The following is a 27149-nucleotide window of genomic DNA, read 5'->3' as shown; positions in this document are numbered from 1 at the left end:
AAGCTTTAACAATTTAGGTGATTTGACAGCATGGATGAGGAATCCACTAAAATGCAGAAAATAGTTATGATTAATTGATTTTAATGCAAAAGGATTTACAACTAAAATGTCTATTTCAGAAACAATGGGAAAGCAGAATCCATAACAGCTTTTCAAAATACAATATCTGAAACTTATTTTAAAAAATTAAAAGGGTAATTAAATAGTAAATATGAATAACTCCTTGAGGGCTGAAACATGTATAGTTATAGTCAGCATTAGAGATGGATTTTCACAAAGAATGATGGGAAAATCAAAATTCTTTTCATACAGAGTATTAGCCTTGAAATGTCTCACTGCAGCATTGATAAGGATAGTAGGTTAGGAAATGGATATGCATTTGAAAAGAAAGAATATAAAAGGATATGTAAAAAGGCAACAAAATGAGTTCAGTGTTTAAAAAAAATTCATTTTGCACCATAGGTCGAATGTCCCATTCTGATGCAATTTCTATGAACTTTAAGAGAAAGGGGTGATCTTTTAGGGTAAGACTTCTTAACATTAAACTACTAATCGGTTAGTCAGATACATAAAGACCCACATTTTCAGAATTTGTCTTATTTCAGATTTTCAATATGCAATTATATTTTTTTATATTTAAGTAGAACATCCTTTTTTTTTTAAAAAGGCAACTTTAATTTGAAGTGGCCCAAATTATGTTGCCAAGATAAAAAAAAGTGCTTCTCAAACATTCTTTGATACTTCAATAAGATCACAAGACTAGACCAAAATCCAACACATGGTGAACATTTGTATATTAAAATGATCGTAGTGCAACAGGATCACATTTATCGGAATAAGGTGTTCTGTTAACCAGAAGCTTTAATGAAGAGCAGCATCAGCTTGGAAGGCAAAGACCAAGTTATTTAGACAAGTCAGTTTGTTTGCATGGAGTGTTAGCGCAGGACACGTGCATACCAGAACATACACAACACAACATTGTGATTTTGAAACAACAATTAGCATGATTCATTTCTCAGAAATATCTTGAAAGGGGGAGGTGGGGTGAGGGAACGGTATCTATTAATAATCTACACTTGATGCACTGGGAGACAACAACCAGAATGCAGATAACTTCTCTAAACTACCTATTAATTTGCACAAATTGTATCCGCTCATATACCATAAAAACTTTAGTTCAAATGTACCAAAGTTTCTTTATTCTAGTGTTAACATAAACTTTGTGAGTTCTTCTTCGCACTAGTATCCACCTAAGCTGGGCAGAAGCACATTATTCCTCCAATTCTGCAATGTGGATAAAATATATTAATGCTTAGTTTTTTTAAATACATATACATAAATACATTAAAGTGGCTAGCAACCATGAACCTTTGTTGAGAGATACTTTAGATTAGATTCTCCGCTCAAATATTTAACTTCTTATTCTGATTGAAATATTTGCATTTAAGAAATGTGATATGTAAACTCTTAAAATTAGGAATCTTTAGCTTTTATGCTTGAGCTCAAGAAAGTTTTTTTTCAACGATAGTCTTAATGCTTTCACAATAGCGGTATTAGATCATCCTGTGGGGTCAGATTTTAATTTGCTTTCATTACAAACATTTGGACTTGTCCAACCCTTGGCTTTGTTACTTATTTTGTCAGGGAGGTGCCCAGTCAAATTAAATATGAGTAATGAAAGTAGCTGATAACAGAATCTTATCTTATTTAACTAAATGTGGTTTCCATCACCTGAACTATGTTGACAGCTCATTAAGCTACCGGCAAACCCATTCTCAAGAGCAGACAAGTAGTTCTTTAAGTTATACATTTTTTCCTCACCTGGAACATATTCTGCGATGATTAGAACCTAACTAGTCTAGTGCAAGTTTACTTTATCAATGAAATGTTGGTTATAAACAACCAGAATATAGGCTCTAAAGCAGATTCCTCAAGTCAATATTCCCAAAATTCTAAGAGATAAAAGCTCAGGTAACTGTCATTTTACTACTATAACCAACCATCCCTGTAACTTATTAATTTTTCCTTTACATACAGAATTCTAAAAATACTCCCAGCTTGATTTCACTAGTCCTATATATACATTGCCTTTTGCACCTTTACCCATTTTTGATATTTACAAATAAACCTGCAACAAATTATTCACTTATAACAGATTTTGACTTGACAATTTTAACTGAAAGGCCAAAACACTAAAAATTCATTCAGTTTTGGGATCTGGGCAATGCTGACAGGACATTTATTCCCCACTCCTAACTGTCCTTGAAAAGGTTTTATTGGGCCACCTTCAAGAACTATTGTAGTCCTTGTGGTAAAGATACTCCCACAATGCTGCTGGATATGTTGTTCCAGGATTTAGACCCAGTGATGAAGAAAAAGTGATATATTTTTCCCAGAGTCAGAACGGTGTGTGACTTGGACGTAAACATGATGGTGTTCCCATGCACTTGAATCCCTTGCCTCTTTAAGAGGTAGAGATTGTGGGCTTGGCAGGTGCTGTTGGAACTAGTCACCATAAAGATGTATTATGCACAGCCCCCTGCCCACCACTCCAACTTCCTCTTAACAGATCACATGCTTTCTGTAACATTACAAGTCCTCTGAACCTAAAAAAAGTCTTATATGCACCTTACTTGCATGATTTTTTTTTTCATAAAACAACAATTAGTGACCCACATACAGAAATGAAATCTTGACCTTTTCAATATATTAAGAAAAAGAGGATTTAAAATAAGACAATGTTTACAATAATGGTCCAAAATCCATGTATGCAACTAACAGAGCACCATAAAAAAATGGGTGCTTTGGTTTTACCCTTGGAAATGCTTGAGTAAATTTTCAAAATCTCCTACAACAAATGAGAGCTAATGTTATCAAATTCTAAATATTAATGCTAAAGTCATAAACCTCCAACTATTATACTGAAATAGAGCCATCGTGATTGTTTAAAAAAAAATCCACCAGTTTTAGGTTAGATATCTCTGGTTCTAAATACAATGGTAAGGAAGTAGTAATATTCTTTAAATAACAAACAGCTAAATTTTAGTAGACTCAAGAACAGTTGGATTTTGCTTTCCATTCTAGACAGAGCTTTGAATCATGCTTGAAGCAATGTTCCATTTCTTCCCTCCCCCCACCCTTGTCCTGAAGCAGGGGAAAAAAAAATCAGGGTTACACAATACAACCACTGCCGAGCAGTAGGATTAATTGTCGCTTTCTATTACACACAAATTCAACACTGCATTCACGTCCACTTATGAATGCCACAATGATGGTCTGCTTTTTTTTGGAAACACGGACACAAAGTGCATGTCCTACCATAGGAGGAAGCAATGGCTGTTAGTTTTACGATTACAGTGGAACGTGCCAGTCACATTATTGAACATTGCAGGTGGTGGAAGTGGCTTGGCAACACATGCAGGTGGGGTTTACTGATTTGGGGGGAATAAGATCCAAGTCTTCATCATCTGGAATTTCATCTAACCGATATCCATCCTTCAGGAGTTGGATATTCAAGTCTTGGTTAATCTGCTATAGAGACAAAACAGTCAAGAGCTTAGTAGGGATTTTCTTGAGTACTCAGAAATGTTATTGATATCTTGTATGATGTGCTGACTAAATTGACAAACAATACGTACCAGATAGATATCCAAAATCTTTCATTAAATTTAGTTAAAACACAAGATTCAATATATTTTTACTACGCAGCTAAGGTTATTATGAAGCAAAATCTCATTCACGTCAAAGAAAACAAACTATGCTTAAACTATCTTCTCTCTACATAATACCTATAAATGGGAGAGCAATGAAGCTGCAATATTGAAAATTAAGGCAACAATCTGAAAACAAAGCTATGTAAACAAGACTGACAGATCAGAAATGTTGTCTGTGGAGAAAGATTCCCATAACATTATGTTACTCGATAGCCTAATAAAGTACAAAAAAGTTACAATTATCCACCCACCCAAAAATTGAAACTATACTTGGGCTAGTGGAAAACTTATTTTCAGAAAAGGAAAATTTGTTGTTTTCAAAGTAAAGAACCAGCTCACTATTTCCTATTGGAAATGCTTCCTAACTGGATATTGCAGCGTCACAATCATGTGAATGTTTTTCTTTGCAGTACATTGCTGACATGGATCTTCAGATCATTTATCTTTTATCATGAGATTTAAGAGATCTTTTGTTCAATTTTATCACATATAATTTTACAATAGAAGAGGCTAGACAGCCCATTGCCATCCAGTTCGTTACATTCCCCTTGACTTCACCCTCACACCCTACAGGTTTCCAATTATTTCATTTTCAAGTATTACCATTTAATCTTCAGGCAGTGCATTGTGGACCATAATGCAAAGTATATAAAAAAAATTCCTCATCTCACATTTGGTTCTTTCACCTAATATCTTAAACCTATGTTTCTTGAACACTGACCTCTTCACATCAAGAGATTCACATTTAATGCCTTAGCTGGCGTATGCATGTTCTTGATCTCTCACACTCTCTCCAATATCACTGAATCATTGTCTCAAAGCTGTCCTGGTCCTCAATGCCACATCAAATCTAAGAAAAACACTATCTTCCGTTTTGGCTTGTTGCAGGCATCAGAACTCAATGCTGAATTCAACATTTTCAGGTCATCAAAGCAATATGGGATTTACGAACTCTGTCACAATTTCAGATAATCAGTTTTTCTTCTTGCTCAGTTTTATTTTTCCACAGGTGCCAACTGATTTGCTGAGCATTCTCATTTATTTCAGTTTTCCTGCAACTGTTGTGTTATGCATCTTATAGTTCCAGCTGTGTGTGTGTGTGTGTGTGTGCGCGTGTGCACGCGCGCACGCACACTTTTTAAATGTCTCCTTATTTACATCTCCTCCAGAAAGGTCAACTATGATCAACAAGTATTCACTACCCTCTCACAGATGACACCCAAACCATGTGAATCAACTGGATTATTTAAGCCATTAATGATTTCCTATTTATTCATGCATTCACACAGCAAAACATTTCTTTTGGAAAAACTAACAATAGTATTGATATTGTCAAGAAATGTTTTATCTGAAGCTTTTTCTTAAAAAATGAGTTTTTCATCCCACTTTGACTGGCAGCTTCTAAGATATGGGAAGTGGTCTGTTTTCCAGGGTCTCTGTGGACCTTCATTGTCTGAGAGTAGTGTGATACAGCAGAGGCAAGTAGGTAGAGGGTCTTTGCTTTGCAGAATTATGCATTTAAGTGAATAAATCAACAATGACTACAGGCTGACCTTTGAACATGCACGTATGAAGAATCGTCAGATACAGTACAACTGGACAATATGCAATATAGTAAGAAAAGCCCAAGAAGATAGATTCAAAAAAATTAAACATAACAGTGAGCATTACTTTCTTTAGCATTTACCTTTTTATCAAATGATTTGTCATTAGAAATAGCTCACCTCAGCTGAAGAATAGCCTGATGAAGAATACCGTGACACATCAAAGTCATCATCACTGCAATTAAATTGGTAAATAAAATTGGTAAATTGGTTTATTATTGTCACATGTACAGAGGTACAGTGAAAAACTCATTTTGCATACCGCCCATACAGATCAATTCATTACAACAGTGCATTGAGGTAGTACAAGGTAAAAACAATAAAAGAGTGCAGAAAGAAGTGTTACAGTATAGAGAAAGTGCAGTGCAGGTAGATAATAAGGTGCAAGGTCACAACAAGTTAGATTGTGAGGTCAAGAGTCCATCTTATCATGCTAGGGAACCATTCAATAGTCTTATAACAGCAGGACAGAAGCTGTCCTTGAGCCTAGTGGTACGTGCTTTCAGGCTTTTGTATCTTCTGCCCGATGGGAGGGTAGGGAGGAAAGAAGAGACAGTGTCTGGGGTGGGTGGGATCTTTGATTATGTTGGCTGCTTTACCGAGGCAGCGAGGTGTAGACAGACTGCATGGAGAGGAGGCTGGTTTCTGTGATGTGCTAAGCTGTGTCCACAGGCAAGTTTAATTTTTCAAAGAAGTCAAATAAGCCTTTAGAAGTCTTGCCTAAATATACATGGTCATTCAGGGTCTTATCTTTAAGGCAAATAGTTACACAAGGACCAATCTAATTTTGTATAAGTAACCATTACTTTCTTTTTACATAAAATAGATGCAAAACTGACTAAGGCTAGATGGTATCTTGAAATGTTAGTGAGGGAACAGCTTTATGAAGACAAATTAATATTATAAAAAGACAGGATGAAATCTTCATATTTTCTAGAGAACATTTAAGACTCAGCTTTCTTTAGTCCTACTTATTTTAAAAATAGGTTTGCAATTCACAAAGCTTGCAAACAATTTTAGTTCTAAAATATTGAATTAAATAGTATGATACTCATGAATATAATTACCCAAAACCTCTAACACCAAGAAGGACAAGGGCAGGGGTTGCTTGAGAGTAATATGCAGGTTCCTCTCCAAGTCACACACTATCCTAACTTGGAAATCACTGGTCATTCATAGTCACTGAGTCTAAATTCTGGAACTCCCTATCTAACAGGATGGTGAAAGTACCTCCACCAGAAGGATTGTAGTGTTTCAAGGCAGCAATTCACCACCACCACCAATTAAGAATGGACAATATTAGCCTTGCCAGGATGCCTGTAACCCAAAAACTAACAAATAAAAGATATAACCACTTTAAAAGGTACACTTCTACAATTTTAGAAATAAACTGTTTGGAAAACTGTTCCTATAAACAATGCAAAAATTAGGCAATACTACCACAGTGACCACTTAGCAATACAAGGAAATAATAGCCAGCTTCAGCTTCATTTGTGGTGCAATGGATAACATCCAGCATATTGTTATTTGCTCTAGATTCCAGCATCTACAGTCTTGTGTATTCAGTGAGAATAAACTCTATTGGCTGAGGAATGAATTTACTTTTTAAAATCTAGTTTGAGCAAGTGACTACAATCAAAAATTATTGAATACAACATACCTATCAGTATCCAGAGCAACCAAAGGTTTTTCATCTGGGCTTTGATCTAGGGAAGAATATCCTTTATTTGGTACAACCAACCTGCCAAAAAATCACCACAAATTAGTAGGTATAAACTTTTTTTTAAAAAACTTGATATCCTACTTTATTCAGCTCTGAATGATTCTACTTTTGACATATCATCCAAACTTTGACATTCATACAGCCATTTTCCATTCTAATTCCATTGCAAAACCATTACATTTTACAGAAATAATGCTGGAAATGCTTGAAATCCGTCTAATTTGCAGAACTATAGAAGAGTTATGACCCAGGAGGACACCTCGACCACCATACTTGTAACTACTGAGAAAAAAAAATCACCCAGCCTATCCCAACTTCCAAAACTTAGTCCATAGGTTTGCAAGCTATGGCTCATGAAGTAACCAACCAATTACTGTTTAAACATAAGAGTTTGTGTCTCCCCACCCTTTCTGGTAATGAGTTCCAGACTGCTACTACCCTCTGGGTGAAAGAAAAATTCCTCATTTCCTCTCTAATCCTTCTACCTATTAATTTAGGACTATGCCCTCATCTTTGACCCCTCTGCTAATGGGATTAGGTCCTGCCATCTTGGCTCCTCATAATTTTATACACCTCAATTAAGTCCACCGTTATTCTTCGCTGTTCTGAAAAACAGAACACTGGCTTATCTAATCTTTCCTCAGAGCTACATTTTTTTTTCAGTCCTGGCAACATCCTTGTAAATCTCGTGTATCCTTTATCTAGCAGTCACACCATTTCGGCAGTAAGTTTCACTCCTATACTTCTTATACTCCTCTTGGCTTTCTGCTGTATTAAAATGTTAGTATTGCATATAAACTTCCCTTTTTTTTAAAAAAACCTTGTCATCCAGGGAACTCTAAATTTGGCAGTGCCATCCAGGAACAGCACTTCATTTCCATCTTGGAACCTTGCAGCCTAACAGCATGAACATTGAATTCTCCCACTAAGTAATCCCCATAACCACCCCCCTCCCCAACCCCGTCTCTTCGTTTCTTCCCTTTCCTAGCCTCTCTCTTTTTTCCACCCCCCTCTTTTCCTCCTTACCTTTGACCCATGCCCCAGTGGATCTACTCTCCCCTCCTCCCCTGCACCTGCCTTTCACTATCTCTTACCTGCATCCACCTATCACCACCTTGTGCCCACCCCACCTCCCCTCTTTTGTCCATGACTGCTCTGCTTTTCCCTCTTATATATTGGGCCTCCCCTTTTCCTATCTTCAGTCCTGAAGAAGGGTCCTGGCCCAAAACATTGACTGCCTGCTTTTCTCCACAGATGTTGCCTGGCCTGCTGAGTTCTTCCAGCATCAACATGTTTTTCATCTAAGTTCCAGCATCTGCAGTCCTTTGCTTCTCCATCCTTATCTTTCTGGGAATGTCCTTAATTGCCTCATCTAAAACAAGTGGCTGCTTTTGCCAAATCATTTCAGTCTGGCAAAATTGTTCTTGCCCTAATTCAGAACCCTTTACTTTTAATTTATCTTTGCCTTTTTCTGTAAAAATACTAAATCAACTGGAATTATAAACACTATCACAAAATTTTCTCCTAGTAATATTCCCACCTTCACTCCCTGAAACCCATGTAAATACTTTTGCTTGTATTATTGCATGTAGCATAAATGGACCCAATTATCACTGCATTAATTGTAATGTGTGAAAATTGATGGTTAAGGCATAAAACAGGACTTCAGGCAAAACAACAGCAACTACAATTCGATAGTTACTTTGCTTTCCTTATCTCAAACTCTTCAGCACAATCAAAATTACAAATAGAAAACCTCATTGACTGGTAACCTTTATTGCATTAGTTCAGATCTTGTAAAATATAATAGCTTACACCTGACCTTCCCATGTGGTTTTCTTCACCTTGTGACAGATCAAAAAACAGCAAGAGACATTATGATCACTATTATAGTATCCTTGCGCAATAGGTATTGGGCAGTAAAAATATTTGTAAATGCAAAGTGCTGAGACCATTTACATGATTTTTCAGAAAGAATCTCTCAGGCATAGTCTTGATCCTTTGTAGTGCAATTGTAATATCACACGATCATAACTTAATTTCCATTTTGCAGTTTGACACAACCGTTCATATCCAATAATATACTATTTTTAATTTAAGAATGTTATGCCATGAAGTTTCAAGCTTTATCCAAGTCATGGTTAACCAAGATATGGAACACTGAGGTTTCTGTACAGTACAAGTTGGAGAGCTTAATGAAAAACAAAATTAAGGAGTTACTGTATAACAACTAAAGGGCAACAGGTGGTACAAATACAGTTTTGTATTTGTATTTGACAAGTTCAAGAATAACTGAAGACAAAAGCTAATGGTTGAGAAATCTAGCAGGAAACTGATAAAAACGCGACTTCTGGTTAAATTTTGTACACAAGTATATGTATATAAATGTTTTTGAGTGTGTTTTGTGGATCTGTATTTCTACAGATTACTGTAACTACAGAATGATATAGTTAGAAAGAAAATGAGATAGATTTTTCTTTCTGTTTTTGAAAAGGATCTGGAGTGAACGTGCAGAGACACAGCAGTGGAGAGCAGGTAAAGCCCCAAATAAACTGATTCCTTCTGAATTAAAATTAATCATTTTTACAAAGGGTTGTGAATCTCTGAAATTCTCTACCCCAGTGGGTTGAGGAGACTATATCTATGGGGATAGTTAAATAGATAAACCTTTGAATGATTGGAGAATTTAGGGCTATGGGGAACTCACACAGAAGAGAAAGCCTGGGGCAGATTAGCCATGATCAAATTGAATGGTGCAGCGGCCTTAAGGGGCTGAGCGACCTACTCCTGATCCTGATTGCTTATGTTCTTATGTGAAATTACTCTGTATAATATGGGGTGATCTCAGCACAATACTTTACCAAAATCTGCTTACTTACGATAATGTGACATCACAAATCATCACAGTAACCTAAAAATATAAAACAAATGATTCAACATTGAAATATTCTTAAAAGTTCTAAAAATTACATTAATACAAAATACACACCTTGTCCGTGCCATCACATTATTCTTTTTTGGTTGCTGGTTGACGGGGCTTCCAACATTGCCATTCTTCAATGACCCCTTCCTGGCCAACTCTCTTTGTTTCTCTGCAAATAGACAAGGACTTATTCTTTGAATGACATTATCTTTAATATATATATTCCTGAATTAACTAATGGTTGTACTGTAAAAGTCCAATAATCCACTATCGAACTGTTTAGAAATCCCAAAGGATCAGCATCTGGCTCACCAAGTCCCCTATTTCCATGCTCCCTTGAAACTTACCACATTTGCTGGAAAATTTAATATACTACTCTGTAACATTTAAATAAAAGTGAATACAGAAAAAGTGCGATGGAGTAATCCAATGTGCCATTCTGGCGCCAAAGTCCCAAGTGTGCCAGACTAACAGAGTCTTATTTTAGTATGGAGCAGGCTTCAATCCTTGTAGAGAGGCCACATGCATCGACATGGCTTTCTGCAAATGTACTGTCATCCCACAGAATAGGGACTGGAAGATCTACCCACAATCAAAAACAAAAAAAGAACCGCAAGGCAGTTTAGCCAATTATTCAGCTTAACTAGTTGCCAAGAGTTAAACTAAATATTTCTGACATCTAACACATAAATAGCTATGAAACTGTCAGAAAGCTTTAAGATGCTTAGAAATCAAAACTAAATATCCAAAATATTTAAAACAATTTAAACAAACATTTTTAAATTGAAATTTAAAATAAGAATCTAAAATCAACCATTACTTATATTCATCCCTCACAATAGATCTACGTTAAAATAGATGGAGAAGCAATTCTTTTAATGCATTTCAATAACAAGCTTCTTCATTAATGTTGTGGGGAGGGTGGTGGGGTGTTGGTAAATGTTGAAAGAATTCGTTTCTTCAACATTCCCTGAAGACAAACTTTGAAACCTCCTCTCGAAGTAGGGTCTTCTGAGATTGGGCATTTACTTGTGTCATCAGGACAGACACATATGGGTATGTTCAAGCACACATGCTCTTGCCTTCTTGTTCCTACCCATTCTCCCTCTGCTTGTGGCTCCCTGTCCACCCCCCACTAAATGCCCTTCCCTTCTTTGCATAAAGTTCCAGTCCCTCTCTCCATCTCAGGAGATTTATTATCCATTGACATCTCCTACAAACCCATTGACGCCCACAGCTACTTTGATTACAGCTACTCTCTTGCAAGGACGCTATCCCTTTCTCTCAATTTCTCTGCCTCATCTGCTCCCACGATGAGGCGTTCCACTCCAAGACATCAGAGATGATGAAGTTCTTTACTAAACGTGGCTTCCCTCCTACTGTGGTCAAGAGAGTTCACACCTGCATCTCTGCTCTCACCCACACACCTCCCAGACCCAATAGGGATAGGGTCCCCCTTGTCCTCACATTACATCCCACCAGCCTACATATCATTCTCTGCCACTTCCACCATCTCCAAAGGGACCCCACCACCAAGCACATGTTCCCCTCACCAACCCTTTCAGCCTTTCGTAGGGACCGCTCTCTCTACAACTTACTAGTTCACTCGTCCCGCTCCCACCCCAGGAACTTTCCACTGCCCCCACCGTAGAGGTAACACTTGCCCCTACACCACCTCCATCCAGGGACCCAAACAATCCTTTCAAGTGAAGCAGAGATTTACCTGCACCTCCCCTAATATCATCTACTGCATTCGGTGCTCCAAGTGTGGCCTCCTCTACATTGGCGAGACTAAATGCAGACCAGGTGACCATTTCGTAGAACACCTATGCTCCATCCGTAACTGTGATCTATATCTCCCCATTGCAGGTCATTTCAAAAACCCCTCCCACTCCATCATTGATATGTCAGTCCTCAGCCTCCTCCATCGCCATTGTCTTGGGACATTACAGCCTAATGGCATGAACATCAAATTCTCCCACTTTAAGTAATCCACCTGCCCCCCGCCCCCCCCCACCCCCAACCACTTTGCCTCTTCTTTTCTTCCCTTTCCTAGCCTCTCCCTTTTTTTCTCCTAGCCATTTTTTTTTATTCTTCTCTCATTTTTCTCTTTTCCCCCTCTCCAAAATCCCACCTTTGACCCATCCCCCAGTGGATCTGCTCTCCCCCCTCCCTCGCATCTGCCCATCACTATCTCCTACCTACATTTACCCATCACCACCTTGTACCCACCCCTCCTCCCCTCTTTGGTCCACCTATCACTGCTCTGTTTCTCCTCCCCGTATATTGGGCTTCCCCTTTTCCTATCTTCAGTCCTGAATAAGGACCCTGACCCAAACCGTTGACCGCCTGCTTTTCTCCATGGATGCTGCCTGGCCTGAGTTCCTCCAGCATCTTGTTTTTTCATCTAGATTCCAGCATCTGCAGTCCTTTGTTTCTCTAGTATAACTTGCTTTTGTTGCTTTGTTCTCCTTCGTTAGGCTCTCTTTCCCAGCCTCATCTGCCCCTTTCCCTCTATAGTCCTCCTCATAGTCTCACTTGCTTTTCAGCTTTCAGAAAGGTCCTTTGTGGCACCCTGTCAGCACATTCCAGCCCAGACCTGGCTGAAGAGTGGCTGACGGCAGTACTCCCAAGTGGTAGATGGGTCAAAACTAGTGGTCATAGGATGACGGTGATTGGCAAGAGTAAAAATAATCTTTTGAATTGTCACTTTATTTTATTCAGTGAATGGTTCTTGTTGGAGATGAATTCAATTTTTGTATTTCAAAAGGGAGCTGGTTATGTAGCTGAAAGGAAAAAAGAAATTATAAGGCTGTGGGAAGAGGACAAGGGAGTGGGGCTAAACTTGATAGCTCTTCATCGAGCTGGTGCAGACTCAATGGGTTGAAAGACCTCCTTCTGTAGTAGCACTACTGTGATTGTGAAAATGCAACATGGGAAATCATATAATTGAATAGAGTAAACCTCTTATTCCAGTTACACATTAGTGTCCTTTAAACTGGGTAGGCTCAAATCTACTGCTGGCAAAGTCTCAATCATTACCAAAAATTGGATTAAGGGGATTAAAGTGGACTACTCACCAGTATAATTGGGAAAACAAATGAAAATACAATTGTTTTTCCTGTTTTCCTCATCATGACAGTGCTTTAACATAATATGCCTTCTCATGCATTGTGAATGTTTACTGGAGTCCATACAGATGAAAGATTAGAATGGCAGTCACCTTTCTCCGAAGGGCACCTTTAACTGGATTTCAAAAGTCATTACAGGTAGTGGAAATCTTAGGACAAAGAGTTTCATGACTTTTGTTTTTATTGACAACAGATCTAGACCTTTTTATAAACATAAACTGATCCCAAAGACTCAAACAGCTACAAAGAATTTGAAGTTACACTGCCTAGGTTACTGATCCAATAAATACAAATGGTAATTTAACATGAAATTTATTTTGAAGCTGAGAAAGCTCCAGTTCTAGGTGCAGATCTTTGCAATGTGAATTGTTTGAAAACTATGGACAATAGCATTTATTCGCCATTCCTAAATACTCTTGAAGGGAGAGCTTAGATAGAGCATTTCTGGGGACCAGCGCAGATAATCACATTTCTGTGGATCTGGAATCAGTTATAGACCAACTGGAATAGGGAGGTCAGATTCCCTTCCCTAAAGGGATATGAATGAATCACATGGATTCTTATGACAATCCAACAGATTCACAGTGAACATTACCAGTAAGTTTTTATTCCAGATTTACAACACAGAACACTATAGCACAGGAACAGGCCCTTTGGCTCGTGATGTTGTGCCGAATTTATTAAGCTAATGATGCCAAATTAAACTGATCCTATCTGCCTGCACATGGTCCATATCCCTCCCTCTGCCATTTCTCTGCCCACATCTGCAACTGATCTATATCCCGCTGTACCAATGGCAATCTTCTACTGTCCACAACGCCACCAATCTTCGTCATCTGCAAATTTACTAACTCACCCATCCACATTTTCATCCAAGTCATTTATATACATCACAAACAGCAGAGGTACCAGTACAGATCCCTGTGGAACACCACTAGTCACAGACCTCCGGCCAGAATGAAATCCATCGACCACTACCCTCCGTCTTCTATGGGCAAGTCAATTCTGAATCCAAACAGCCAAGTCACCATGGATCCCATGCATCTTAATCTTCTGGATGAGCCTACTATGAGGGACATCATCAAATGCCTTACTAAAATCAACATAGACAACACCTACTGCTCTACCTTTATCGATCAGCTTCGTCACCTCCTCGAAAAACTCAATCAAGTTACCTGACTTACACAAAGCCATGCTGACTGTCCATAATCAGGCCATGCTTTTCCAAATGCTCATAAATCATATCCCCAAGAATCCTTTCCAATAGCTTTCCTAACACTGGTCTATAATTTCCAGGATTATCCCCAGTTCCCTTCTTGAACAAAGGAACAACATTAGCTACTCGCCAGTCCTCCTCACCTGTGGCTACAATAATTATTTATTTAATCAATTGAATTTAAATACCTGAACTGCCACTTTTTTTTTGATGAGTTCAGGCCTCTGGATTACTTGCCCAATACCATTCCCAGTACAAGATAGTGTCCATATGACTGAGCATGCAACACACTAACAATTGCAACCTCTTATCAAAAGCAATGAAATTCCATTTGATTACTGGAGATTTTGGTGCAATATAATCTCAAGACAACCGGTTCTAGACCATAAGCTTCAATTTGTACAATTGGATTACTTTATCAGTTCATAATCATTCATTCTTGCACTTTTATAAATGTGGTAGGGCAGCAGAGTGGTCTGGCTAATAGAGGTGCTGTCTCACAGCTCCAGTGACCTGGGTTCAATCCTAATCTCTAGTGCTGTCTGTGTGGAGTTTGCTCATTCTCCCAGTGACCACAAGGGATTTTCCTGAATGCTCTGGTTTCTTTCCACATCCCAAAGATGCATGGGTTAACGGGTTAATTTGGCTATTGTAAATTGCTCCTCATGTGTAGGTGAGTAGTAGAATCTGGGTGAAGTTGATGGGAACACGAGGAGAATAAAATGGAGTTAGTGCAGCATCAGTGGGTGCTTGAAATTTGACCTGGACCTGTTTTCGTGTTGGATGACTATGACTGTTTTAGAACAAATCATATCAGTGTATATGGGAGAAAGGACTACCTTGTACTGGAGACAAAGTAATTTGGAAGAATGCACATATGAAGCTTAAACAAATGGCACAGATATGTTGACCTGAAACACATGTTTCCGTGCTATAAGAGGACATCAAGGTCCCAGGAAATGAAAACACATGAAATAATGCAGAAAGTCACTAGCTTTCTTTCTTTTTAGACTGCAACTCCCACAGGCAATCTACATCATATAAGCCATATCACAGTAGCCATCTCAGTACTGGATGTACTTTCTGCTAGCACAGAAAATAGCTGGTGATTCAGATGATATTTTAAAATCAGAGATGAGCTTATCTTTATCACAACTAAAGATACTGTTTTCTGTATCATCTCTAGTTCCTGAGCACATCTGCTTCCCAAACTGGCAACTATACTTTACCCTGCCACATGCACATGTATACTTACTTCACCAATATATCCATTAACTGGCATACTGAAACAGCTACTTAAACAGAAAAGTACACTTTGAAAGCGAGAAATCATGTTTGAGTATTTATAGATTTTTTTTCTTAATTCATTGCTTTGCATTTTTTATATATATATATATATACACTCAAAAGATGTAGAAGTTCCCTCAGTTCATTGACCTTTAAAAATATCACTTGCAAAAAAAAATGGAATGAAATGTCACTCAAACCAACATTTAAAACTGAAAGGAGGGAGACAATGGAAGAGAGATTAGCTTTAGAAACATAATTACTTCAAATAAAGATAATCAAATGTTAAAATAATTAGTTGTCCACCAAATGAACTGATTGTTTTTTTGAAAACTATAAGGCAACGTAGTATATTTGTTGTCTGATATTAAATACTTTTTAAAAGCATCATTGATTTAAAACATTCCATAATTTGAGATCACACAAACTAGAATAATTCTTATACTTGGGGATGCAATAAAATAATCTAAGTTGTGAAAATAGAGTGTATTATCCACTTACTCTATGATGCCATATCTTCAGGAATAGTGCACTGGTTGGTCTGGGTATTCTGTTTAAAAGCCAACAGTGGGTTTTACCCAAGTAACTGGCAGAAGGCTGGGACAAGTGCACTCAGCTATTGGACTCCTCATGGAGTCCAGTGAGACAGCACAAACTTGTATTTCTCTGCACTTAGGTGGGGAATTCTGCCTACCAAACCTGCATAGGTTACCAGTAAGCCTATTGATTTCAACTGGAAGAAATGGCTACAGACAAGAGTATAGTGTAATTTCCCTTTAAAATCAATGATTTAAATGTATTGTTTCCTGGCATGTTTAAGCACAATAATTTTTAATTTCAATCATTTCAAATTATTTTTTATGGTATCTTTAAATATTGAACATTATTGAGCAGAGACAATTAGCCAGATCACACTGGAGCAGCCAACTACTTGCAGTAAGCACTCCAAGTCATGGGGCCATCTCGACATGGCAATATATTGTTACTCCTTCATTGTCACAGCATCCAAGTCCTGTAACTCCCTATCCAACAGTACTGTACAAGTACCTTCACAAGAAGTCCTACAACAATTCAAGGTGATAGACCACAATTTTCTTAAGGGCAATTAGGGATGGACAATCAATGCTGGCCTTGACAGTGATAACCAGATGCCAGAAAATGAATAAAAACCTGAGCAGGTTGTATGCAAGGGATGGTCAAACTCAGATCAATCTACCTTGAACCTTCGTGTCCTTCCACAGATCCATGCTCCGCTCCCTGGCATCCACATTCCTTTCCTCAGTTAATATCGCATGCAAAACAAAACTATTCTTAGGAGTTTGGGCTGAGAAGTAGAGAAGCTTAGGAGTAAGTGTCAGCAAGTTATTTGATAAATGGCCCACTTAGTTACTAAAGGTAGGAATTTGGAAAGTGCACAAGGCCTGAATTATGGAACATACGTTTTAATTATTAAAGATCAGAAAAACAAGTTTCGAGCAGTTTCCATTAGATTATTCAAGAATATTGATACTCTACTGACAAACAAAAGAACTGCTGATACTGGAAATCTTAAATAACAGAAAATAATGCCAATACTCAACAGGTCAGGCAACATTTGTTGAGAGAGAAACAGATTTAATGGTTCTGTTCTGACGAAAGTTGTTCAAGATGAAACATCGATTCTATTGTTCATAGTGTGATTAACTATAAAATACTCAGTGTTAGGAAAAGTTATGAAATAATAGGAAAAATTGGAAGTAAATTGATAGCAAGCAGCAATATAGGATGAGAAGATCTAGGATATTTGTGGGTAGAGTTGAGGAACCACCAAAGTAAAAAGATCCTGATGGGAGTTATGTACAGGTCTTCGATTAGTAAGCAGGATGTGGGATACAAAGTACACCAGGAGATAGAAAAGGCATGTATGAAAGGCAACTTTACAGATCCTTCTCATCCCTCCCACGACCTATTTGTCCCACTGCCGTCTGGCAAGTGGTACCGGAGCATCCGGGCCAGAACTACTAGATTGCACAACAGTTTTCTCCCCCAGGCTGTCAGGCTCCTGAACACCCTGGTAGACAAATGCTGCATCAAAAGCTCTGGTTTGCACAGCGGCGTACAAGAACTTTGGCTGCTGCTGAACATGTTCATACAATGAGTACAACACACTGAGCTTGTATTTCTCGTCCATCTCGGTTTTGCACTAACTTTGCACTAAATTTGTATTTTGTATACACTGTTTTTTTGCACTATTTGTACTTGCGCTATTGTTTTTTTGATTTTTTGTTTGTGTTTATTGTAGGTCTTCCATTTTATGTATGTCCTCTGTTGTGAGAGTCTGGGGGAAACGACATTTCATTCTGCCATGTGTTTTTATAGCATGGAGGAATGACAATAAAGTAACTTGAACTTGATCATGGGGGACTTCAATATGCAGGTAGACTGGGAAAAATCAGGTTGAAGGTGGACTCCAAGAAAAGGAATTTGTGGAATGTCCACAAGATGGCTTTTTAGAACAGCTAGTGGTAGAGCCCACTAGGCAACAGGCAATTCTGGATATGATGTTATGTATCAAGGCAAGACTTGATTAAGGAGCTTAAGATGAAGGAACCCTTAGGAGGCAGTGACCATAATTTGATAGAATTCATCCTGCAATTTGAGAGAGAGAACCTGAAATTAGATGTAATGGTATGAGGCATGAGGTAGGAGTTGGCCAGAGTTGATTGGAAGGGGACCCTAGCAGGGAAGACATTGAAGCAGCAATGGCAGGAGTTTCTGGGAGTAATTCAGGAGGCACAGTAGAAATTTCATCCCAAGGAGGAAGCAGCATACTAACGGGAAAATGAGGGAACTATGGCTGACAAGGGAAGTCAGGGACAGCATAAAAGCAAAAGGCATACAATATAATGAAGCTTAGTGGAAAGTCAGAGGATTGAGAAGCCTTCAAAAACTGAGAGATTGCAACAATGGGGGTGGTGGAAGAGAGAAAATGAAATACAAGGGTAACTAGCCAATAATATAGAAGGAGATACCAAAAAGATTTTTTTTAAGATCCATAAAGGGTAAGAGAGGACATTGGACCACTGGAAAATGATGCTAGACTAATAACCATGGGGAACAAAGGAGTGGCAGAGGAACCTAATACGTACTTTGCATCAGTGTTTCAATGGAAGACATCAGTAACATGCTAGAAATTCAAGAGAGTCAGGAGGCAGAGGTGAATGTAGTGGCCATTACTAAGGAGAAGGTGCTGGAGAAGCTGAAAGGCCTGAAGGTGGATAAATCACCTGGGCCAAAAGGACTACACCCAGACTTCTGGAAGAGGTAGCTGAAGAGATCGTGGAGGAATTAGTAGTGATCTTTCAAGAATCACTGGAGTCGAGGAGGGTCCCAGAGGACTGGAAAATTGCAAATGTGACACCCCTGTTTAAGGGAGGGAGGCAAAAGACAGGAAATTATACACTGGTTAGCCTGAGTGGTTGGTAAGATTTTGGAGTCCATTATTAAGGACGAAATATCAGAGTACTTGGAAGTACATGATAAAATGGGTAAAGTCAGCATAGGCTCGTTAAGGGGAGATCTTGCCTCAGGGGTCAGTGTTGACTACAACTTTTCACTTTATACATTAATGATCTGGATGATGGAACAGATGACATTGTGGCCAAATTCGCAGATTATACAAGGATAGGTGGAGGGACAGGTAGTGTTGTGGAGGCAGGGAGACTGCTGAAGGAAGAATAAGGGTGAAGACTATTTTCTAAATGGGGAGAGAATTCAGAAATTGGAGGTGCAAGGGAATTTGGGAGTCCTTGTTCAAGATTCCCTCAAGGTTAACTTGCAGGTTGAGTTGGTAGTAAGGAAGGCAAATGCAATGTTAGCATTCATTTCGAGAGGATTAGAATACAAAAGCAAGGATGTACTGCTGAGGCTTTAATAAGGCATTGATCAGACTGCATTTGGAATATTGAGAACAATTTTGGGCCCTATATCTAAGGAAGGATGTGGAGATGGTCCAGAGAAGGTTCACAAGAATGATCTTGGGAATGAAACGTATGAAGAGCATTTGATGGCTCTTGGTCTGTACTCAATGGCGTTCAGAAGGATTGGGGGGGGGGGGGGAGGGGGGAAATCTCATTGAAACCTATCAAACATTGACAGGCCTGGATAGAGTGGACGATGGGAGGATTAGTAGGAGTCCAGGATTTAAGGACACAGCCTCAGGATAAAGGGACATTCCTTTAGAACTGAGATGAAGAGGAATTTCTTCAGAGGGTGGTGAATCTGTGGGATTCATTCCCATGGAGGGCTGTGGAGGCCAAGTCGTTAAGGTATATTTAAGGTAGAGATTGATGGGTTCTTGATTGGTAAGGGGGTTAAGGGTTTCAAGAAGGGAGGAGAATGGGGGCTGAGAAAAAAAAACAGCCATCACTGAATGGTGGAGCAGACTCAATTGGCTGAATGGCCTAATTTTTTGCTCCTATATCTTATTGTCTTAATAACTCAGCTCCTTAGTTTCACCATTCTTCCTCCATGGCCTAAAAGAAATTAAGAACATCCACAATGCATAATATAAAAAATTATAATAAATTTCATGCAAACATTATCATGATTCAAAAGATCTAGCTAACTAGTTAAACAAATAATATGCTCTATTATTTAGTTTCAAACACTCCCTGATCATGAAGCAAGTTCTTTCACGTTGGAAGAAAATAATCAATGATGTTTTGACGGATAAAAGTAACCTAACGCAGCACTCAGTTTTGACTATTAGTATAATTCATAAGTCCAGGCCTAAATCATATGATGATTAACTTCAGAGAACTGTGGCTAAGCTCTGGTGAAGGCAGAGAAACCTAAAAAGTAGTAGTACTTACCTTCTATTGCAGTAATCTGCAAAATTCAGTGGGGAGAGGGAGGCCAGAGGGCCACGTGATCAGGAATGTTGGTGTTGCTCCAAAATACAGGATTGGCAGGTCAGAACAATTGAGATGAAGGCCAAATGTCAAAGGACCCACAGTATTGCAATTTAAGTATGGCACTATTCATTGGGAATTTCAACAGTTAAAAAAAGACAAGCAATTGTAACACAGCTCAATGTAAATGCTGCAGATATATCAGTTGTTTTGGAAGAATGCTCCAATATTTAGACCATGGGTTTCCTATACTGTGGGGTGAGAACTGTGATTTTAAACTTGGAAAATATCTATTTTATATCCTTTATATTTTAGCATGGCTGATAAGTAAAAGGAAAACACAATAACAGTAAATTTTATCTATCCCCAGTTTTCTTCTGAGTGATTGCACTAAATTCAGTCCGTTTTACAGCTATGTGTGTTACAGTGCCCAGGGGGATGAAGCTTTAGCAAGACTGTGTCACATAAAATACACCAATAAGTGGATTGAAGCTTAAGTTAACTTTGGTATTAAATGAAAAAGAGAGGGCAGTTTGGTCTTGAATGGTAATATTAAAATAATCAGCAATTTCCTCCTAATAAAACCAGAGCATTAGATCATATTTTAAAAAGTTAGTATTGCATTCAGTCATCATAACTCACCAATTTTCATCTGCAGTGGGGATGGCTTGTAATTCATTGCCACAGTCTCACCCTCCCGGATGTCACACTCGCCTTCAGAGATGGAGGTAGCTGTGGGATCCTGCTTGGAATAATAGAGTATAGTTTCATTACAACCCAGATTCTAAATTTAAAGTGTTATTTTAAGAAATTATATCAAGAGCAAATTATACCTATTCAGCTTATGTGCAGCAAATTTTGCTTTGTAATTTTGTCTGCATAAGCATTTTACAAGACTGATTTGCTAAAGACAGCATTAGCCTTCTTCGACCAGATCCTGGCGCTTGCTTTGCCCTTCAATTGGATTTTTCACGATTTACATTGATATTTTCATTCTCACTCGGTGTAGGCATAAACCCGGTAAACATAGGTCACTTCTTTCGCTGGACTTCGACTGAGAAAGAAGGATGATGTTCTTTGTTATAAATTACACTGGCAAATGACAAAAAAAACTTTCTTCAGAACAGATCAAATTATTCATTCTGAGGAATTTCAGTCTAAAGACTGTGTTCCCTGGCAGAAATTTCATAAATGGTCTCCAGTGTTCACCCTAGAAGCTAACACCCTTGGCAAAGAAAACCAATGAGGTATTGTGACTGATGGGATCACTTTAATTGCTAAACTCATTTGCTGTCAGATTGCAAAATAGGGTTACTTCAACCACTGTCTACGTTTGAATAGAGCATCAAAAGAAACAATAAAATCTATCTGTCCTTAAAAGTATAGTTAAGGCCAGTCTTTTCTAACACATCTAATGTGGGAGGTGGTGGCAGGATACAAGATGTGCATTTCCCTAAAATTTGAGCAAGTAGGTAAAACTGCTTCATAATGTTACATGCAAAATTGAGTTCTGCGCACATACACATATAACATTGAATATGGCGAGAACTTTTCTAAGCACCGATCATAAAGGAAAGAACTGCATTCTTGCACAAGTTCTATTTTGGCCATTACTGAATCACAATCAAAGAGCAGAACAGTTGTTCTAATATCTTGGACAATATTTCCTCAAACACTTCATTGTTGCTTTTAGGAAATTATCTGTAGCATTTCTTATCTTACAATGGCAACATCTTCATTGGTTGTAAATTGCTTCAGGGCATTCTGAACTGGACATAGACCCTCCTTTAACTTTCAATCAACTTAATACAAAACACTTATCTTTCATCAGTTAACTGGCTCAGAAAATGTACTACTAACAGAAAAAGCAGATTACTTTTGGTGCCGTACTTAATACCACAGAACAATCCAAGGGTCATATATGATATTGTCATTTACAAAACTTGAATCGCCCAGGCATTGAAGGCTATGGACCAAGTGCTGGGAGATGGGATTAATACAGAAGGTATGGACAAGTTGGGCAAATGATCTGTTTCCATGCTGTACGATTCTGTAACTATTCTGTTCACTAAAGAGAAGCATAATGCAATTATAAACTTGGGAGCTTACATAAGATTACTCTAAGACATTCTGACTGAGAGTAGTAATTATTATTTAAAAAAATACAACTTATTCAAGGGAAGTCAATATAAATTTATTCACAATTGTATTGTCCAAAGTAACAAGGAGGGATGAGGACAGTAGCATTTAGTCCATATGGTTTTAGCTTTTGACAAGGTCCCATTTGGCAGAATGGTCAATAAAGCTAACGTCCAAGAGATCAAAGAGAAAGTGGGAAGTTGGCTTCAAAACTGGCTCAATGACATTGCAAGGCAAGGCAAAGCAAGTTTGATTGCAGTCGCCAAACCTGCAGACTGATCGGTTGTTCTCCAATTAGCCAACAGGACGAAGCTTCCCAAGTTATCTCCCCCCCCCACCACCCCCACTTGTCCTGCTCCTCCTCATTTCACAACAGCTAACAAGTAATGCAAAAGACCACAACACTTTTTTTAAGACCAGCCACACTCCACAATGCACGACTCTTCCACAACATTCAAGTGCGTGGGGGGATTATTGGAAGACCCTCAGTGGTCTCCCCATTGTGGTTGCAAATTGCAGTTTGATTCACCTGAAGTACAAGTTAATATCTTGCTTGCGCTGTGCATTAAAATTAAGAGCTAGATGGAAACAGGGCACTCTAGTCTCCCAGCAGCCACCCTTTGTTTCGGTGTGGTGGCTCAAAGATAGCAAAACTTCTAGAATTAAGCAAAATAAAAAGAGTTTGATCACTACTTGGACATTTCACCATGACCATTAAGATGAACTGGGTATTGTCACAGACCAGGGGTACATGCAAGGACAAAATGCCCTTTCAGTTACAGTAAATTTATGCATGCTAATGCAGCAGATGCAGTCAACTGGCATCCAATTCATCAGGAGCCACAGCTAAAGTTATGAGCCGAAGTATTTAAATCACTGGATTTCCAGTAGTGCCAGGGACAAAACTTAGTAAGTGCCAAAGATAGTACAACTCATTTTGAATCAAGGGTTTTAAGATTGAGAAGGAAAGTAGAATTGAGAGCAAAGATTAGATCAGCCATAAACTTACTGAATAACAGAGCAGGCCTGAGGGACCATGTGGGATATCACTGGTACTTTTAAGTGTTCTTAACTTGTAGTGGCAGGCTCATGTCAGTATTTCACTGAAATAATAAGTGAAATCATTCTTATGTACACCAAAAGTCCAAACTTGATTGCAATACAAGATTAGATTGTGAACTGAAAAGCCCATTTCTCATTATAAAATAGTACTTGTAATTGGGGTTGCATTAGTTAAATATCTAGTAATTAATAAAAGGGTGCAATAATTTTTAGCCACACTAATTCTGTGCATCAGTTGTTAGTATGCTTCCCTCAGGGAGACATTGCAAGTTTATGCTGAGCTTTCACTTAGAGTAGATGAGGCTTGAAGAATACAATGCACAATAACAAACATCACCCGGTGAGTGGAATGCTATTCCAAGGTCAGACCTACACATCATAATTGCCAGCATAGATCCTAATAAAAAGTAGTATTCAACAACACATCCAAGAAAATTTATACCAGGCCAAAGTAAAAGGCTTAAAGTGTTTCTGTATTCCAGATTGCTTTGGATCACTTAATGGATATCAAAATCTCTTACAGCACAAAATAGCAGTTCTTCTTGGACAGTCTTTCAAAATAGAGAATAAATTGCTTCAACTCCAATTCCATTGCTTCTGAGGTGGCTGATGAAACCAATATAGGGTCTGAAGAATTTGCTCCAGGTGGATGGGTAATTGGGTAATGATGTGCCCCTGCTACCATCTTCACTGGGCTTCCATGTACTCCCAGAGATTTCTCAATGCTATCCCAAATGTACCTTCTCTATTTTAAACACTGAGGGGAATAAGGATTCCCATGAGTCAATGAGAAACTTATATAATTTTTCCTCCCATGGTGACTGAGAACATTGAAGTATTTCCCATATCCTCATGGTAATCTCTTGTTGTAAGAGTTCAGAGTATAAAGTTCATTTCAGGAATCTGCTATCATGCACCTGAACAATACGACTGGCTAACTCGAGCTGGTCGAGTGTAACTAAGAGTCTCATTGATGGAGATGTTGGCCAAGGTGATGATGCTGTCATTCTGCCAGTGGATTTGGGTAATTATGCAGAGGCAGCATTGGTAATCTCTCTCCAGTTTCAGGTGCCTGTAGCTAATTCATGCCTCTGATGCATGGAGGAAGAACTGGGGTCACTGTTATCAAGCAAATCATGAGCTCTGCATCAAGTTTGAGATATTGATCTTCAAAATCTTTTCTGCAGACATTCAAAGGTTGTGCTGAATTGCATCCCTGGTGTCTGAGAAGTAGTTGACAAGATATGGGAAGTGATCTACATATTTCAGAGACTTCTCATGAACTTTCATTATTGAAGGTGGTGTTGTTGTTCTGCTGAAACAGGTTGGTGGAGGATCTTTGTTTTGTGTAAGGTCCATGCTCTGATACACTTCAGTGAATGAGTCAATGATGACTTGGAGCTCAGTTTTGCAACATGAACAAAACACAAGTCTTACTTGCACACTACAGTTCAATAACCTAGGTATAAGTGGTCTGTTCTGAAGGGCAGTTGATAATTGAACAGTTTCCCAATTGTCTTGCAGATTAAACTCCAGCAGGAATCCTGCAAAAAGTGAGGTACAATATTACAATGAGAAAGGTGGCAGAGCCTTACTTGTTCCGTGTGCATTGGGATTGGGTCTGTGCTGGCCACATTGGTTAGAATCATCACTGCACGTCATCATGTAGCAGACAGAAAATGGAGATGAATTTCTGAGGGCAGTTGAAGTTGATAAGGATTCTGCACAGAGCCTCACAACTGACAGAAAGCTTTTCTAAGGTCAAAGGAGTTCACGTATAGTAGTTGATACTTTTTTCTACATTTTTCTTGGAATTGTCACACAATGAAGATCATAACCATAGTGCCTCTTGATGAATAGGATCCATGCTGCAGTCACTGATAGGTGGTGGTTGAGGAGGGCCCATGCTGATGACTGGTTCTGCATTAGAGTAATCCATAGGATCATGAGATATTCACATCCCATGGTAGGAGTCACTGTAATGCCACACTAGTTCATTCTTGACAGAGAAACCTACCCCATAAAGAGGGCATACCTTTTTTGTCTGCCCTTCCAGAAAGTATCCTCGCAGCCTCATTCTTTGAGCTAGCCATCTCAAGGTGGCAACGTCAGAGCACACTAGCTGCCTCATGGGCTTGATGGAGCAAGCCCTTGGTCCAATGACAAGGGATTCAAGACACATGAAAAGTGGGTTCCACTGCACAAACAGTAACACATACAGAGGCTGGGAAGAAATACTCGTTAGACTGCAGGTCACAAAAATAGCAACTTCTCACCAGGTCTTAGGGAGAAGTTGCTATGCCAGCTTCAGGTAACATCAAGTGACCAGTTGAAAATTATTGGGGGAGGGGAGGTGTAGTACAAATTTGGAAGAGCAGATTATCAAAGGAATGAGAGACTGGAAGGTGAGGGGATCTTGTCTGGAGAAGACAAAGGAGGAGGGGGCAAGTGATAAAGTGTGAAAGAGAAGTGGTAGAGGGAGTAAGGATGGGAGTGGGACTGAGGGCGGATGGGAGGCAGTCAGTGGGTTAGGGGAGCCAAGGATTGAAGGAATGGAGATTCAGGAGTGGAGAAGATCAAGGATGAGTAGGGTTTGGGAAGAGTGGGTGAGTACGAGGAGATAGCAGTGAGTGACAGCACGTGCCTGAGCTGCGTGAGAGAGTGTAAGCATTTGTGCCAACACACACATCCACATATGTATCCAATGGAGAACATTGTTGCTTTCTGCTACTTGGATGAAATTACATCCATTCACCAGTGATAAAGTTATCACAGGCAACACCCGCATGACGGAAGGGCTACTTTCCTAGAAAATTATCTGTATCGTGATTTTCTGTAATGTGAACCCCATTTTCCCATTGAATCCTATGTTATAAGTGGAGATGTGCTCCTATGGGATGTTTTCCTCTTATATTAATCCATCTTAATTGGCGATGACAAAGTGACCAATTTAACAGCTGAGGCCAACATTAGACTCAGAGGACATGTGAACAGACATCTCAGAGTGCAGCACTACCTAGCTCTTTATCTGTAAGGCACGTTGTGATGCTCAAGGCTCATGGACTAGGATGGGGTTTAGGAAGTGGGAAAGGAATGGGATGAGGATTGGAGTTCATGGGAGAAAGGTGGTATAGGGGGAATTCAGGGGATTAGTGGGTTAAAGCAGTGACTTAGTAGAAGTGGAGTAAATACTGAGGGATTACTTTAATGAACTTGCCATGGCTACTGCGGCTCCCCATAATGCAGTGCATCAGAGAAACTGCCTCACAAATGAAGACCATGACAGCACTGCACTCTGAGACATCTGTTCACATGTCCTTGGACAGGAGAGAACGAGGCAAAAGAGGGACTGCCAACCCAATGTGCTGATGTCATATCCAAATCTTGCTGGCTCACAGAATGGAGTGACTAAAAATAAAAATTGGCAAAATGTGTTTCTTTTGCATTTTGTATTTCTTT

The 27149-nt window shown here is 38.9% G+C and overlaps 1 protein-coding gene across 4 annotated transcripts in view; it reads right to left on the bottom strand.

The window, feature by feature from the left end:
• Nucleotides 1-651: 651 nt before the first annotated feature.
• fam219aa (family with sequence similarity 219 member Aa) overlaps nucleotides 652-27149 on the bottom strand; it is a 33741-nt gene continuing 7243 nt past the window's right edge. The window contains exons 2-6 of one of the 4 annotated variants that reach the window (XM_052032291.1): nucleotides 21132-21234; nucleotides 10030-10132; nucleotides 6978-7058; nucleotides 5438-5492; nucleotides 652-3531 (exon numbers count right to left, since the gene is read on the bottom strand). In XM_052032291.1, coding sequence (XP_051888251.1) covers nucleotides 3376-3531; nucleotides 5438-5492; nucleotides 6978-7058; nucleotides 10030-10132; nucleotides 21132-21234 — 498 coding nt within the window. In that variant the 3' untranslated portion in view covers nucleotides 652-3375. The remainder of the gene's footprint in view (nucleotides 3532-5437; nucleotides 5493-6977; nucleotides 7059-10029; nucleotides 10133-21131; nucleotides 21235-27149) is intronic. The other 3 variants (XM_052032304.1, XM_052032299.1, XM_052032310.1) reach the window with 3 other exon arrangements.

The sequence above is a fragment of the Pristis pectinata genome, chromosome 2 (assembly GCF_009764475.1).
Source record: "Pristis pectinata isolate sPriPec2 chromosome 2, sPriPec2.1.pri, whole genome shotgun sequence".
NCBI lineage: Eukaryota > Metazoa > Chordata > Chondrichthyes > Rhinopristiformes > Pristidae > Pristis > Pristis pectinata.
The sequence above is the reverse complement of the archived record's forward strand: the minus strand, read 5'-3'. Positions and strand labels throughout refer to the sequence as shown.